The sequence below is a fragment of a genome, unplaced genomic scaffold, assembly GCF_019419815.1.
Source record: "Pyrus x bretschneideri cultivar Hongxiangsu unplaced genomic scaffold, Pyrus_bretschneideri_v1 Contig19, whole genome shotgun sequence".
NCBI lineage: Eukaryota > Viridiplantae > Streptophyta > Magnoliopsida > Rosales > Rosaceae > Pyrus > Pyrus x bretschneideri.
The window spans coordinates 4,669,703-4,681,805 of record NW_025999490.1 but is presented as its reverse complement, the minus strand read 5'-3'; the positions used below and the strand labels follow the sequence as shown (position 1 = coordinate 4,681,805).

General features: G+C 40.7%; 4 protein-coding genes across 13 annotated transcripts; 1 reads left to right on the top strand and 3 right to left on the bottom strand.

Moving 5' to 3' along the window:
- Nucleotides 1-129: 129 nt before the first annotated feature.
- Nucleotides 130-2,608, bottom strand: LOC103933468 (30S ribosomal protein S5, chloroplastic). The gene is made up of 2 exons (XM_009343193.3): nucleotides 1,816-2,608; nucleotides 130-568 (listed from the first exon to the last, which is right to left on the bottom strand). The coding sequence occupies exons 1-2, from the start codon at nucleotides 2,493-2,495 to the stop codon at nucleotides 319-321; spliced, it is 930 nt and encodes a 309-aa protein (XP_009341468.1). The 5' UTR covers nucleotides 2,496-2,608; the 3' UTR covers nucleotides 130-318.
- Nucleotides 2,609-3,666: 1,058 nt separating this feature from the next.
- Nucleotides 3,667-6,968, bottom strand: LOC103933906 (B3 domain-containing protein Os07g0563300). Its single transcript, XM_009343638.3, has 6 exons — nucleotides 5,986-6,968; nucleotides 5,825-5,899; nucleotides 5,473-5,573; nucleotides 5,319-5,365; nucleotides 5,150-5,223; nucleotides 3,667-4,565 (listed from the first exon to the last, which is right to left on the bottom strand). Exons 1-6 carry the CDS (start codon nucleotides 6,553-6,555, stop codon nucleotides 3,927-3,929), a joined length of 1,506 nt encoding a protein of 501 aa, XP_009341913.2. The 5' UTR covers nucleotides 6,556-6,968; the 3' UTR covers nucleotides 3,667-3,926.
- An 88-nt stretch (nucleotides 6,969-7,056) lies between these two features.
- LOC103933720 lies at nucleotides 7,057-10,731 on the bottom strand. 10 transcript variants are annotated; one of them, XR_007257636.1, is made up of 4 exons: nucleotides 10,399-10,710; nucleotides 8,618-8,728; nucleotides 8,202-8,279; nucleotides 7,057-7,700 (listed from the first exon to the last, which is right to left on the bottom strand). XR_007257636.1 is itself a non-coding variant. In XM_009343442.3 (3 exons), exons 1-3 carry the CDS (start codon nucleotides 10,645-10,647, stop codon nucleotides 7,303-7,305), a joined length of 507 nt encoding a protein of 168 aa, XP_009341717.2. In that variant the 5' UTR covers nucleotides 10,648-10,683; the 3' UTR covers nucleotides 7,057-7,302. The 10 variants fall into 10 exon arrangements, 1 of the variants encoding a protein (XP_009341717.2); XR_007257637.1 differs by lacking the exon at nucleotides 10,399-10,710 and adding an exon at nucleotides 10,254-10,373; XR_007257639.1 differs by lacking the exon at nucleotides 10,399-10,710 and adding an exon at nucleotides 10,209-10,360.
- Nucleotides 10,732-10,831: 100 nt separating this feature from the next.
- On the top strand, nucleotides 10,832-11,902 carry LOC103933563 (late embryogenesis abundant protein 76). Its single transcript, XM_009343287.3, has 2 exons — nucleotides 10,832-11,018; nucleotides 11,116-11,902. Exons 1-2 carry the CDS (start codon nucleotides 10,881-10,883, stop codon nucleotides 11,665-11,667), a joined length of 690 nt encoding a protein of 229 aa, XP_009341562.2. The 5' UTR covers nucleotides 10,832-10,880; the 3' UTR covers nucleotides 11,668-11,902.
- Nucleotides 11,903-12,103: the final 201 nt, after the last annotated feature.

Below are 12,103 nucleotides of genomic sequence, written 5' to 3'. Positions count from 1 at the left end.
AGCCTCTAATGTTTGCGGTTAATAATTTGCAGCTTTGGAGTATGAATTTTTCTCTAGACCCAATTTGATGAAGGTATAATTATCTATCGGGTAAATTCATTTCTTTAAATCTCACCCGTTCATTTCACATTGAATGCAACGTGGTATTGTAGATTCTCTGGAAACATGATAAGGCTACGCCAAGTTTAAAAACATCAAAAGCTTCAAATGAAGACAAAATTGAAAAAATAAAGGCTCTTATACGTTTACAACAAGAAGCCTGCACTACAAGAATTAATCTACAATGCAGAACAGCTGCTTTTGCTTACTTCTGTTCTATCACTTCCAAAGCTCTTCCATCGGGATACCACGCTCACGAGCGACATCTCTGAACTGCCTCATTTTCTGTACGGCAACCACCGTGGCTCTAGCATTGTTGAGAGCATTCTTGCTTCCAAGTTGCTTCCCAAGAGCATTCTCGACACCTGCCATTTCGAGAACTATTCTCACAGACCCTCCGGCGATAACTCCAGTACCAGGAGAAGCAGGCCTCAGCATCACCTTTGCTGCTCCATAATCTCCCTCGGATCTGCCATTTTTTAGAGTAAACAAAACAGGAGATGCTTAAATTAGAAGAATAGGAAGGAACTCACTTCTGTCCCATCACCAGTAATTGCATTCAACTTTAAGGAATATGATAAGAATATAAACAGTCGTTATCAAAGAAAAGAAATGGAGACAACCTTTTGCTATCTAATGTGTTCCAAACAATGGATCAACTTCAGTTTGGATTGAACAAAGAAAGTTACGAACATTCAAGTGGGACTCGCCCAGTGTAATGACAATATTGCTAGTAGTCCACATTAACATCACAACTTAACCTACTTCGATATTCCTGAATATGAATTTCCACTTCCCGAGTGTTTAATTACACTTAATCAAAAGTTTAATAGTTCAATTTCATATTTAACTAAGCTTTGCAATTCTTTTGATCCCATTTAAATTCGTGTATGGTTTACGCCAGAAGACCAATCTGTCAGATCGAATGAGAATCCACATATTTTCATTACATGGTTTACACCTTCTGATGCCATTTATCAAATCACTTCCTAGGCTACACGTCAATGCTATCAAGCACGTGACGTTGTACCTGTATGGTCTTTCCCATACAACTGCAACAACCTACTGATTCACTGGTTATTAATAAATATGTACTACATCCATCACAAATTGGGGTTGTCAATATTAGAAGACACTGTTCCACGAAAAAATGTATGCTGAACAGACGACTTCAAGTAAAAATGACACTTTAGTAACTCACCAAATATCAATCATAAGACTCAGAGAATATATAATACTTCAAGTATAGCTTGCGTGAAGTGAGATCAAACCACATATACAATCAATTTCACCTCTCCGTGTTGTCTCAGACCTACGACTTCAAGTTTAACCAAGCACCATCCTCTCTCAAATATTTCAAAGTCTCATAGGCAGTCTTATACTAAAAAGCACGGGCGCGCCCAAAAATTGCAATTACATTCGATTCAAATTCTACGAAATTCCTATATGCAAAACTTTCCATGCCATCAAATGACCAAAAGTATCATTTTTAACACAATTCTCATACATTGTCATTGAAATAAACCCAACTGAAATGCAGAAATGACCACAACTACGCAGATAGCCAAAACCCTAAATGCAATGACATTCAATTCCACATTCTAAACAAAACCCTGAAAATGCAGTATTTCCCACACCACCAAAATATCCAACACAAACAATTCAAGCACAATTCAAACAAAAATTAATCGAACCCAGAAACCAAAATGACACTACCTGTGAGGAAAAGTCAGGTACTTGGTCATGGGCACACTGATAATGTTCCTTCTAGCATTCACTGCAGACTTCTGCACCGCCCCAATAACCTCCTTGGCCTTCCCGACGCCGACACCCACATTGCCCTGCTTGTCGCCGACCACCACAATCGCCCGAAAATGCAGCTGCTTCCCTCCTTTCACCACCTTCGTCACCCTCCTCACCTGCACCACCCTCTCCTCGAAACCATCTCTAATCTTCTCCTTCTTCAGCTTCCCAAAAGCCCCAAGCTTTTTCACCTTCGAGTCCATCACGTAAATGTCATTCCCCAGCATGGTCACGCCACTGTACGCCGGACCGTACAGCTCCTCGTACGCGGCCGCAATTTCGTCCTCGGTCTCGGTCGAATCCTCATCGAAGGAAGGCGGGGGCACGAAGTCTTCGGGGGCCTCCGGGGGCTCGAACACGCCGTCGAATTCGGGGTCCTCGTTGTCGAAGAAGGAGGTCTCAACGTCGGACGCGGCGGCATTGAAGATAACGGTGGTGGGTCGGGAAGAGGAGAGGATGAGGGAAATGGGTTTTCTGGGTTTGGTTGCGGGGGTAGCCGCAGCGGTGAATGGGAGGAGGGAGAGGCGGGGAGAGGGGTGGAGAGAGAGGGAAGAGAGAGAGGAGAGAGAGGAGGAGGTTGTGGACATGGCCATGGCAGGAGGAGCAGCGAGGGGTTAGAGTTCAGTGTGGGAGTTTTGGATCAGACAGACTTATCCCCAAAAAGGCAGAAGCTTGGAGGATGGATGAGTCATCGCCTCATCATCAAGACGATGATGATGTGTAATATGCAATCGTCAGTCGAGCATTATACGTCTAGTCGTTTTTTCCTTTATACGACTTGTCATTTGAGTGCGGACGATGGGACCGCTTACAAACCGACCCCACACACAAAACACCCTACCGTTAATCCGACACGAAAATAACAAGTTTCAGGTCAATCCGTTAACGAGTGGGGTCATTATCGAGTCACTTGTTAAAAACTTGTTAACGAATCGATTCATTATCAGGTCACTCGTTAGAAACGTGTTAACGAATCGATTCGTTATCGGGTTACGTGTTAAGATAACGAGTATGACACATAAACAACACGAACACGACCCGTTTGCAAGGCCTAGACATTAGACATGGCAATTTCTTGCATGACTCATTAACCCGGCACGAAATGACAAAACTTGTTAACAAGTCGGGTCGGTATCAGGTCACCTGCTAAGAATCTGTTAAGATAAAGAAATTAGCATGACACAATTCATTAAGATAACGTATGACACAAACACCAAACATGACCCTTTTACCAACCGACTGCACACACAAAACACCTACTCCCTCTATATATTTTGATGGAATTGGATCCCATCCGGATCCAAATTGTGGGGATCCTAGGGATCCTCAGATCTTAGTCATTCATCATATATCGTGTGGTCAAAAATCATTTACTTTTTTATTTAAAATTAAACACAAATAGTACCTGACGAAAACCGACTATACAATATACTATGAACGGCTAGGATGTGAAAATCCCTATAATCCCTACGAAGTGGATTCGGAGAGGATACTCTTCCTGCACTCACTCAACACGTTCTATCCCACCTTTAGTATATATCTCGCTTATATAAAGAAATGTGGCTCTCAATCAAAATTTTGAGCCAACTAGCTTTTAGTTTTGTTGCAATGTACTTTCCCATCTTTTGTCTTCCTTCGTTTTGGAACAAGGCATCAGGTGGAACCCATCCTAACTTTAGCTCAGCCCAACTCTCCGGCCCAGTCCATTCAAGTCTTGGGAAACAAGGAAGACATGTAAGAAGATGCCAATTCCAGCGAAAAAAATAGAAGTACAAAAATACTTTAATATTATTCCATTTGAGAATACAATTGACATCAGAATGTAAAAATTAACAAGACATAAATAATTTGCTTTTCCTATATATCTTCTCAAGCATATGAAATAATTGATGAGATATCCTGTGCCAGAAAAAAGTACTCAACCACGCAGTCACATTTTTTTGCATACGGTCCTTGCTGATCCCCGGCTAAGTCATGTCATTGTCCGCCGTGGCCTCGTCCCGTTGTGATCAAAGAGACGATAGTCATATGCATTTGTAGCGGTTGACTTCTGGGAGCATCCCAAGGCCTTTGTAGCAGTCATCGAGCTCAAAGTGATCCTCATCTACCATCCCCATCGTTGCTCTAGTCTCTGATGATGATGATGATGATGAAGGATCGATTCCTGCAGCCAATGTGGATGGTGGTTGGGTAGATGTCTCAATATGGCTAGCAGCGATGCTGGACAAAGTAGTAGCTTCCTCATGTTCCCTATAGTCTCTAGAGACCATAGACAAAGCATCCGCGAAGATGTTAGCTTCTTGATCTTGCTTAAGTTGTTCCACAAGTTGTTCTAGAGATAATTCGTCTTCTTCGTCGCCAGCTACGTAGGTATATGGTGAAGGTGAAGATAAGTTTGAGGCCGCATAGGGGTTACTTCTAAGGGTTTTGGCATCGGCATTGGGAGTGTTAGCGTTGGTGTTGGTGTTGGTGTTGGTGTTTGTGTTGGCAGAGTTGTTGGTGTTCGTTTTGTTGTTGTCGGTGGTGTTGGTTTTGAGGCTAGAGTTGATGTTGGGGACGATCTTGATGGTTTGATCTGTAGGGTTAGTTGTAGTATTACGCTGTTGAGAAGAGGAAGGCTCAGCTACATCTGCTGGTCTTGGCACCTTTTCTACGGAGATGTACTGTTTCCTCGCATGGACGAAAAAAGCAGCTTAGTTAAGATAACATCATATTAAGAGAAGCAAAATAGTCTAATGCATAAACTGAAATTTATATCCAACAATGCAGGATTTAATATACAGCAAACAATGACAGTTCAAAATCTATGTAAGATATGACTCAGAGTAATGGTCTTTCCGTAAACTCCAGATTTTCTCATTAGGAAATATTATTATTTTCAGGGGATTATTATGGCCCACTTAACTGAATTGTACACTAATACAAGCCTAAAACGCCCATTTCAGTCTTCCTGCCAGCCAATTAGAGCTGTTTCTAAATGCTCGGGTCAATTTCAAAATACTTGTGCCACACCCGTGCTTTCCAACGCATAATCTACTAGGCGCTCATCACTGGCCATCCTATCCTATCCATACATGCACCTTATTATGTACCTTCACACTATCCTCCAGAGGATATCGTTGTCATAACGTAAAAAGTAATGTCACCAGGCATGCAGCTCAGACTCTTTAATTTGTATTCAACTTTCAAAATCCTACTTTAATTTGCAACAGATTCTGTAGTAATTAAGGAAGAAAAGAGGACTCACGAGGTTCTTGCATTCATCCTCGTAAAGATAAATGCAATCTCCCGCCTGCAGCCTTTTTTTCCTAACAAAAGCGCCTGTTACATTGAAAATATGGATACTCTTAAGTCAGTAAACATGATATATCGCGTGTTTGTCAATGAACATTAAGAGCAATTCCGTCGGTTTTTACCTGTATATTCGAACACATACATTCTGCTTCTGTTGTTTGACCAGAACCTGTGTAAAATTAACCAAGCAGAAAAAAATGGCTTCAATTAATTGGCAGAAAACTCGCATGGTTTGCCGTTAAACTATAAAATTAATAGTACTGTCCATACGCTTACTTGTATTTGAATTCCCAATGCCGGTTGGAATGTACGTCTCTGACAGTCAGCTGGATGCCTTCTCTGTCGGAGAGCATTGGAAGGTTATTTTCCGCTTCTTTCTGTGAATGAGGAGAAAACGCATACAGAGAAGCAATGTTGGTGCAAAATTTTATAAATGAGGAAGGGCTTTGTTACTAGGCAGTCTAAATCAGAAATTTTTTGCAATCGTCAACAAAAGTGAAAGAAATCAAACTAAGAAGTTGGTTGGTTCACCTTTTTAGTTCTTTCTCTTCCATCCTCGTTTCTCAGAAAAGGAAAAACAAAAAGAAGTAAAAGGGACTGCAAGTGCCAAAACAAACAAAGACCTCACCTTTGGTAGTATAATCCTGCCCAAAGGTCCAACATCACTATTCTTTAACTCCTTCTTAAAAAGCGGTCTCAATTTCTGTTAATAAAAATACACAGAATTAGTAGTTTAAAGAAAAACTCATTTGAAATTCAGATTCGAGGAGGTAAAAAGCAAACCCATACCTTGTTATCCGGCGTGCAGAACAAGTAGAGCTGTTCTTTGGTGTCCTGCAAATCAGCACCATTTCCAGATGATGAAGTGGAAAGGATTCCACGAGTATCATCATCACCATCATTCCCATGAAATGGAGGATGCCTGCTCAATGGGGGAGAACAAGTACAGGAAACTGCAGCGTTGGCTGCGTTTCTGCTCAAACTGAGACTCCTCTGTCTCGCCATCTTTCTCTCTTTTCTTGCAGACTTGGACATAAGTGCATCCAATATCCATCCTGATTGGTCTCGGCTGGCCTGTTCTCTGGAAAGAACCATATTCGGTTGGGCACCGACCAGGAATGGATACATATGGAGACCGGCCTGATGGTACAGGTAATGATTATTTGCATGCGGGAATTGCAGGCCTGGATTTGGTGCTAGATACTGCGCCGGGTAATACCTGTACTGAGTGGCCAAAGGACTACAAGTAGTTGAAGGCAAACAACTCACTGGTTCACAAGTGGACTGTGAGTTATTTGTCTTGTGAGTAGAGGTTACGGTGGTTGTAGAGGGGATAGATGGTGGGTTGAAGTTCTCCATTGTCTATGAACACAGAGCGCTTGTTGATAGCGAGGGTTGGTCTTCAGAGAAGGTAGGGGATGGTTTTATGTTGGTGTGTGTGAGTGAGGGTGAGGGTGGGGTTGTATAAGCTGCAGGCCATGGGCAATTTGGTAAACTGGGGATGCTGCCAGTGGAGAGAGTACAGGTGTGGACAAAGCAAGAGGAACACGTAAGGGGTGCAAAGGAGTGGGGAAAAGCACGTGAGGGAAAGGAAGCAAGACGAAAGAAATTAACGAAAAGGCTGAGGAGGAGTGCCAGATAGAGAAAATTGGGTTGAATGAGAGAGTATACTGTAAGTGCTATGGAAAGTTTGACAAGGTGGGGAGCAAATGACAAGTGGCCGGAGGGTGGTGGTTTTGGAATAGCCATCTGACCAGTGTGTAAAAGAAGAACATAATCAGAGAGAAGAGTTAGAGAGACACAGAGAGGAGAGCGACATTTTCTGGCGCCTCTTTTAGTTCAAATGTGGTAAACTTGGGCTATGAGAGTCTGACTGTATGGACATATGTGGAGCCATACTCCTCCATCCTTTCTTGCACAGAACACCATGGAAAACCAAGGCAAGCCCATACAGTCATTGCCTTCTGTCAAACCACATTTTCTCGCTCCTTTGCCTCCCTCACTCTCAAGACTCACACTCTTTCCCTCTCTAAATCCAGCATCCCAAGAGCAACAGGTGGAGGTGGATTGTTATAAATGTTATAAAAGGAAGAAGTAGAGGGACTGCTATCTCCAGGGATGATTTCCTCTCTCTGCAACCAAGCCCGACAACGCCTTGTATGACAAGTACCAGAAACGCCATCCTAGACAAATTGAAGCCCAAGATTGCAAATTAAGGCCTCCTCCTGAAATAGCAAACCAGAACTTCCCCTCTTAAGTTGTTATATTTAAAATTTTATATGAAGTTTTTATAGCTAGAGGGTTAGAGGTTGTAATGTTAGGAATGTGAGTAAACGATTGTTATAAGTAAAAGGGGTAGCACAACCTGATGAACTCAATGGAACTTGTGCTTTTATTTTCGTCGTGCACTGAATCACTTCAAGTTCATGGTTTGATGCCATGTCTCGCTTGCTTGGTATTTCTTCAATCACAAAGCGAGAATCAAAACTGCTTTTGAGTCCATCCTACATCAAAAATAAAATCTCATTAGCACTTTCGTGGTTGCATTAGCATAATCTGTTCGAAAAGTATTGAATAGAGTGCTTTCCATTATTATTTTCTATTCCCACCGGTTGCCATATCCGTATCCACTAAAGAGGCTACCATCTTTGGTTTTGGACAAAATTAGAAGCAAATTGAACTTAAAATTTTGCCATTCATGATCTTCCATTTTAGAATACTTTTAGATATCTTTTGACTCCATCCATCAGGTAATGGATTCAAATTTATCTGGGAGATCCATAAGGTAAAGGTAATAAAAATTTATATACAAAATTTAAGCATAGAAGCTAATCCAAACAGCACATAAGCAAGCTGGAAAACCTAACAGAGGCCTGATAAATTAAACCATAAATACAAATTCACACATGGTACCTGCTGAAAAAAAGAAATTCATTTATAATATCATAATAACAGAGCTGAAAATGAAAAGCGATATGAGTGCAGTATTGCTGCCTAGTTCTTACAAAGTTAGCCACAGAATAACTGTGGTAATCACATCTACTAGGAAGCTCCATTACAACGATTTCCTCGTATATTCATCACTGGGACAGCAAAAATTTCAACTGCTTGTATAAGAAAGAAGGTATGGCAGATTTATAGCAATAACAGGGAAGAAAAAACTTGAATACCGAATTGAGATGAGACCATAGGATAACTAGGATTTATATAGAGGTGATAAAGAGGCTCAACAAAAATGCATGCAAACCAAACATGTTAGGTGATTACACCTGCCCCAGACGGTTATATAGATATGTCAATCATGCAGAAAAATGCTCTGAAGTTGTGGAACGTGGATGCATAAAGGTTCGACAAGGAACATGCAAACCAACACCTGCCCTAGACGGTTTTATAAATGTTGATCATGGGGAAAATGCTCAACCTATTCGAAGCAGATTCATATCGAGTTGAGAAAGTTATTGAGAAGCTGCATGCAACCCAACACCTGCCCAGGCGGTTATATATATGTCGATCATGGAGAAAAACGCTCAACCTGTTCAACGTGGAACGAACTCATGGTCAAAAAAGACAAATTGGTAAGTAAATCAGTTTATCATGGGAAATGATAAACACACTTTTTTCTTTCTCCTCCTACAACCCGTTTAATCTTGTCCATTGTTTCTGTTTGAGTTATTCAATCCAACGACCAGTAATAAAGAGGGGTATGTGAGAGGCTAAAAAGAGTGTGTGAAAATCGGCTCCCTTTATCCTTTATGTATGTTCCTCTTTTAATTTATTTCATTCTACTGTTCAAAACTAAAGAGTTTTAGGCTGCATTAGTCAAAAAAAGTTTCCAAAATTAAAAAGATTAGCAGGCTGAATATGGGACAATTTCAAACATGAGCGGAGACATGTATAATCAATATTCAATAATGATGTTATATGGATTATGGAATAGGATTTCCCAAAAATCAGAGTAAGACATCAAAAACATCCAGGACCTACAAAAAACCTAGCATCCTAACACTAGATAATTTATGTTTTGCGAAATTTATGTTTTGTGAAACTTATCAAAGTTAACAAGGGTTAGCCAAACAAAGGAAGGACTTCTAATTTGGGTTCTAGTAATTCATATATTTGTAAAGATGAACTTGAGTTTAATTTGTTTCAGAGTAGAAAAGATCTGCATATATGTTATATATGCTAAATAAATACTCAATAGAGCTAACATGGGTAAATAATTAGGATAAATGGAAGAACATAAATTAGCATTTTATCAATCTCCTGCAAATAGACCTCTATGATAGATGGAACTGCAGTAAATACATTTATGTATTCAAGTAAGTGAATTAACAGGAAGGATTTCATTAGGTTCTAGACTATCTGTTCGAGATTAGTTCTTATAAGGTATGTATATGAAGTGAGGTCTAATTCCTTTCAGATAGAAAGAACAATACAGAAGGAAAGCGACACAACGATATATTTTTACTTGAAAGTAGAATAAGACTTCTGTTCTTTCTTAAGGATTATTTTAATCAAGATTCGGACAAAATTCTAATCTAGGTGAGTGTAATGCTAAACTTGGTCTTCTCCTTTGCTTCATAAGATACTTGTTTGTCAAATTTACATGACAATGCTCTACTTAACTGAATAATGTAACCATGGTTCACCAAAAATCACAGAAATTTTAGATCATCTGCTGCAAAAATATGGAATAGACCACTAAGGAAATGACATTGGTCAGATCTAAGGCATGCTTCTTAGATTCCTAATTCATTTTTGAACAATTACTTTTCCGGAGAAAAGTGCGAAATGACTTTTTTGGAGTGCAAGTAACAGTTCGCGTCAATGACTTATCTTAAGAAATCTAATAAATTGAAGCTTCACAGCCTCATAGATTGCACATACAAAGCTAAACATGGAAGAGAAACACCAATTAACAACAAACAATGATCAGCTTCCAAAACCAAATCAACCAAATGAAGCTATACTTTTCTATGAAAAAAAAACACCCATCAACTCCTGAAGCGTACCAAATCAACCAAATGAAGCTAAACATTTCTGTGAAAAAAAAATACCCATCAACTTCTAAAGCGTAAAGAACAAATCTTTAGCGGGACCCCTCAATTCCCAATTCAATCCAGTTCTAGGGATTTGAATATGAACTTGTTAATTAAAATATATGTAGTAAAAACAAGCAAAGAGAGGAGCTTTTGTCAGTACCTGAAGACGGTGGACTTCCGAAACTAGCCTCGGTGGCTGTCGTACCGGAGCTGGGGAAGAGTGCGCCCCAATTGGCATAATTTTGCCGGACTGAAATCTTCGGATCAGTAAAAACCCGAATAGTTTGGGCTCCAAAAAGCAAAATTGATGGGCTTTTATATCCCTCTTGAACATGACCCACTTCTTTTCCATACTTTTCTGGGCCACAAATAAATCAAAATGATATGGGCTTTTAGCCCTAGAGCCCATATTAAGATTGAGGATTGAGAGTCGACTATTGAGACAAAATTGAGAGTCGGCTACTGAGACAAAAGTGGTGATCTATGTAGGCTACAGGAGCTCCCCAGCAAGTGACAGCACACGTGTCAAGCGCCAAAGCTGCCACCACTCTTCCTAATCTCGTTATAACATGCAAACCCTAGAGGCGGTGATAGGATAATACAAACCAACCGAAGGAAAGGAGAAAAGCAGAGCAAGCAAACATGGCAGTGCTTTCCGTAGCAGATAATGTTTTGTTCAACCTCTCCAGATCTTTTCCTCGATCCCCTCAGCCATTCTCTCTCAGATATTCATCTCAGAAAGTCTCCCGCGTCTGCTTCACCTCCGCCTCCAAATCCGAGGTAACATTTACAAATACGGGTTAGGCTAGTTAGTTAGGGCAGTATGCTCGTATTGTCAAAAATTGTAGTTTAACATATTTGTGTCGACTGATTTCAGGGACGAAATGTGGCCGGAGAGAACAAGGGATATGACAAAGCGAAAGAAACCATGGGAGAAGGCCTAGAAAAGACGAAGCGAAAAGCCGAGGAAATGAAAGAGACGACCAAGGATTACGCGCAGGAAGCAGAGGAGAAGACGAAGAGCGCAGCTGAGACTATAGAGGAGAAGGCGAAAGAGGGAACGAACAGAGCAGCGGAGACGGTGGAGAGCACCAAGGAGAAAGCTAAAGAGTATGGTTACGAGACAAAGGAGAAGACCAAGGAGATGGCGGACACTGTGACAGAAAAAGCGGAGGAGGGGACTCAGAGGGCAGCCGAGACAGCGGAGAGCGTCAAAGAGAAGGCCAAAAAGAATATGTCGGGGATGGTGGAGAAAACAGAGGATGCGGTGGGAACTGTGGCGGACAAGGTTGAGGAGGGGCGTAGTAAGGCGGCGGAGACGGCAAAGGACACAGTGGAAGGGGCGTGGGGGGCGGTGAAGGAGACAGGGCAGAAGATTAAGGACACGGTGGTAGCTCCTGATCAGGAAGTGGGAGGTGGTGGCCATTGATGATGACTCTACTAGTGAGAGTGATGTGGATGGCGATGGCCTGGCGGAAGGAAAGGTGATGGATGCGAACTAAGGCGGCATGCCGGCAAGGGCCTTGTGAAGTAATATTGAGACTTACAATATTTCGTTTTTAATTTGCAACTTTTGTGATCGATGAATTAGGTTTTTGCTTTTTGCAAATTGTGCATTCTAATAATAAATCTAAAGGAAAGCTAATGATAAAAATGATTTGAAATTTTTGAATTTTAACGATAATGATAAAATAAAATATAAAGTAAATAGTACCTGATTTTTTAGTGTAAAAATATAATTTTTCATTAAAATGAATGGTATCGAGAGTTTTTCGTTAAAACTTCCTCAAATCTAAACCATTGAAATAACCCGTGTTTTGAGATGCATTGACATACTTCATTTTGTAAAGGAATTATTTCTTCTC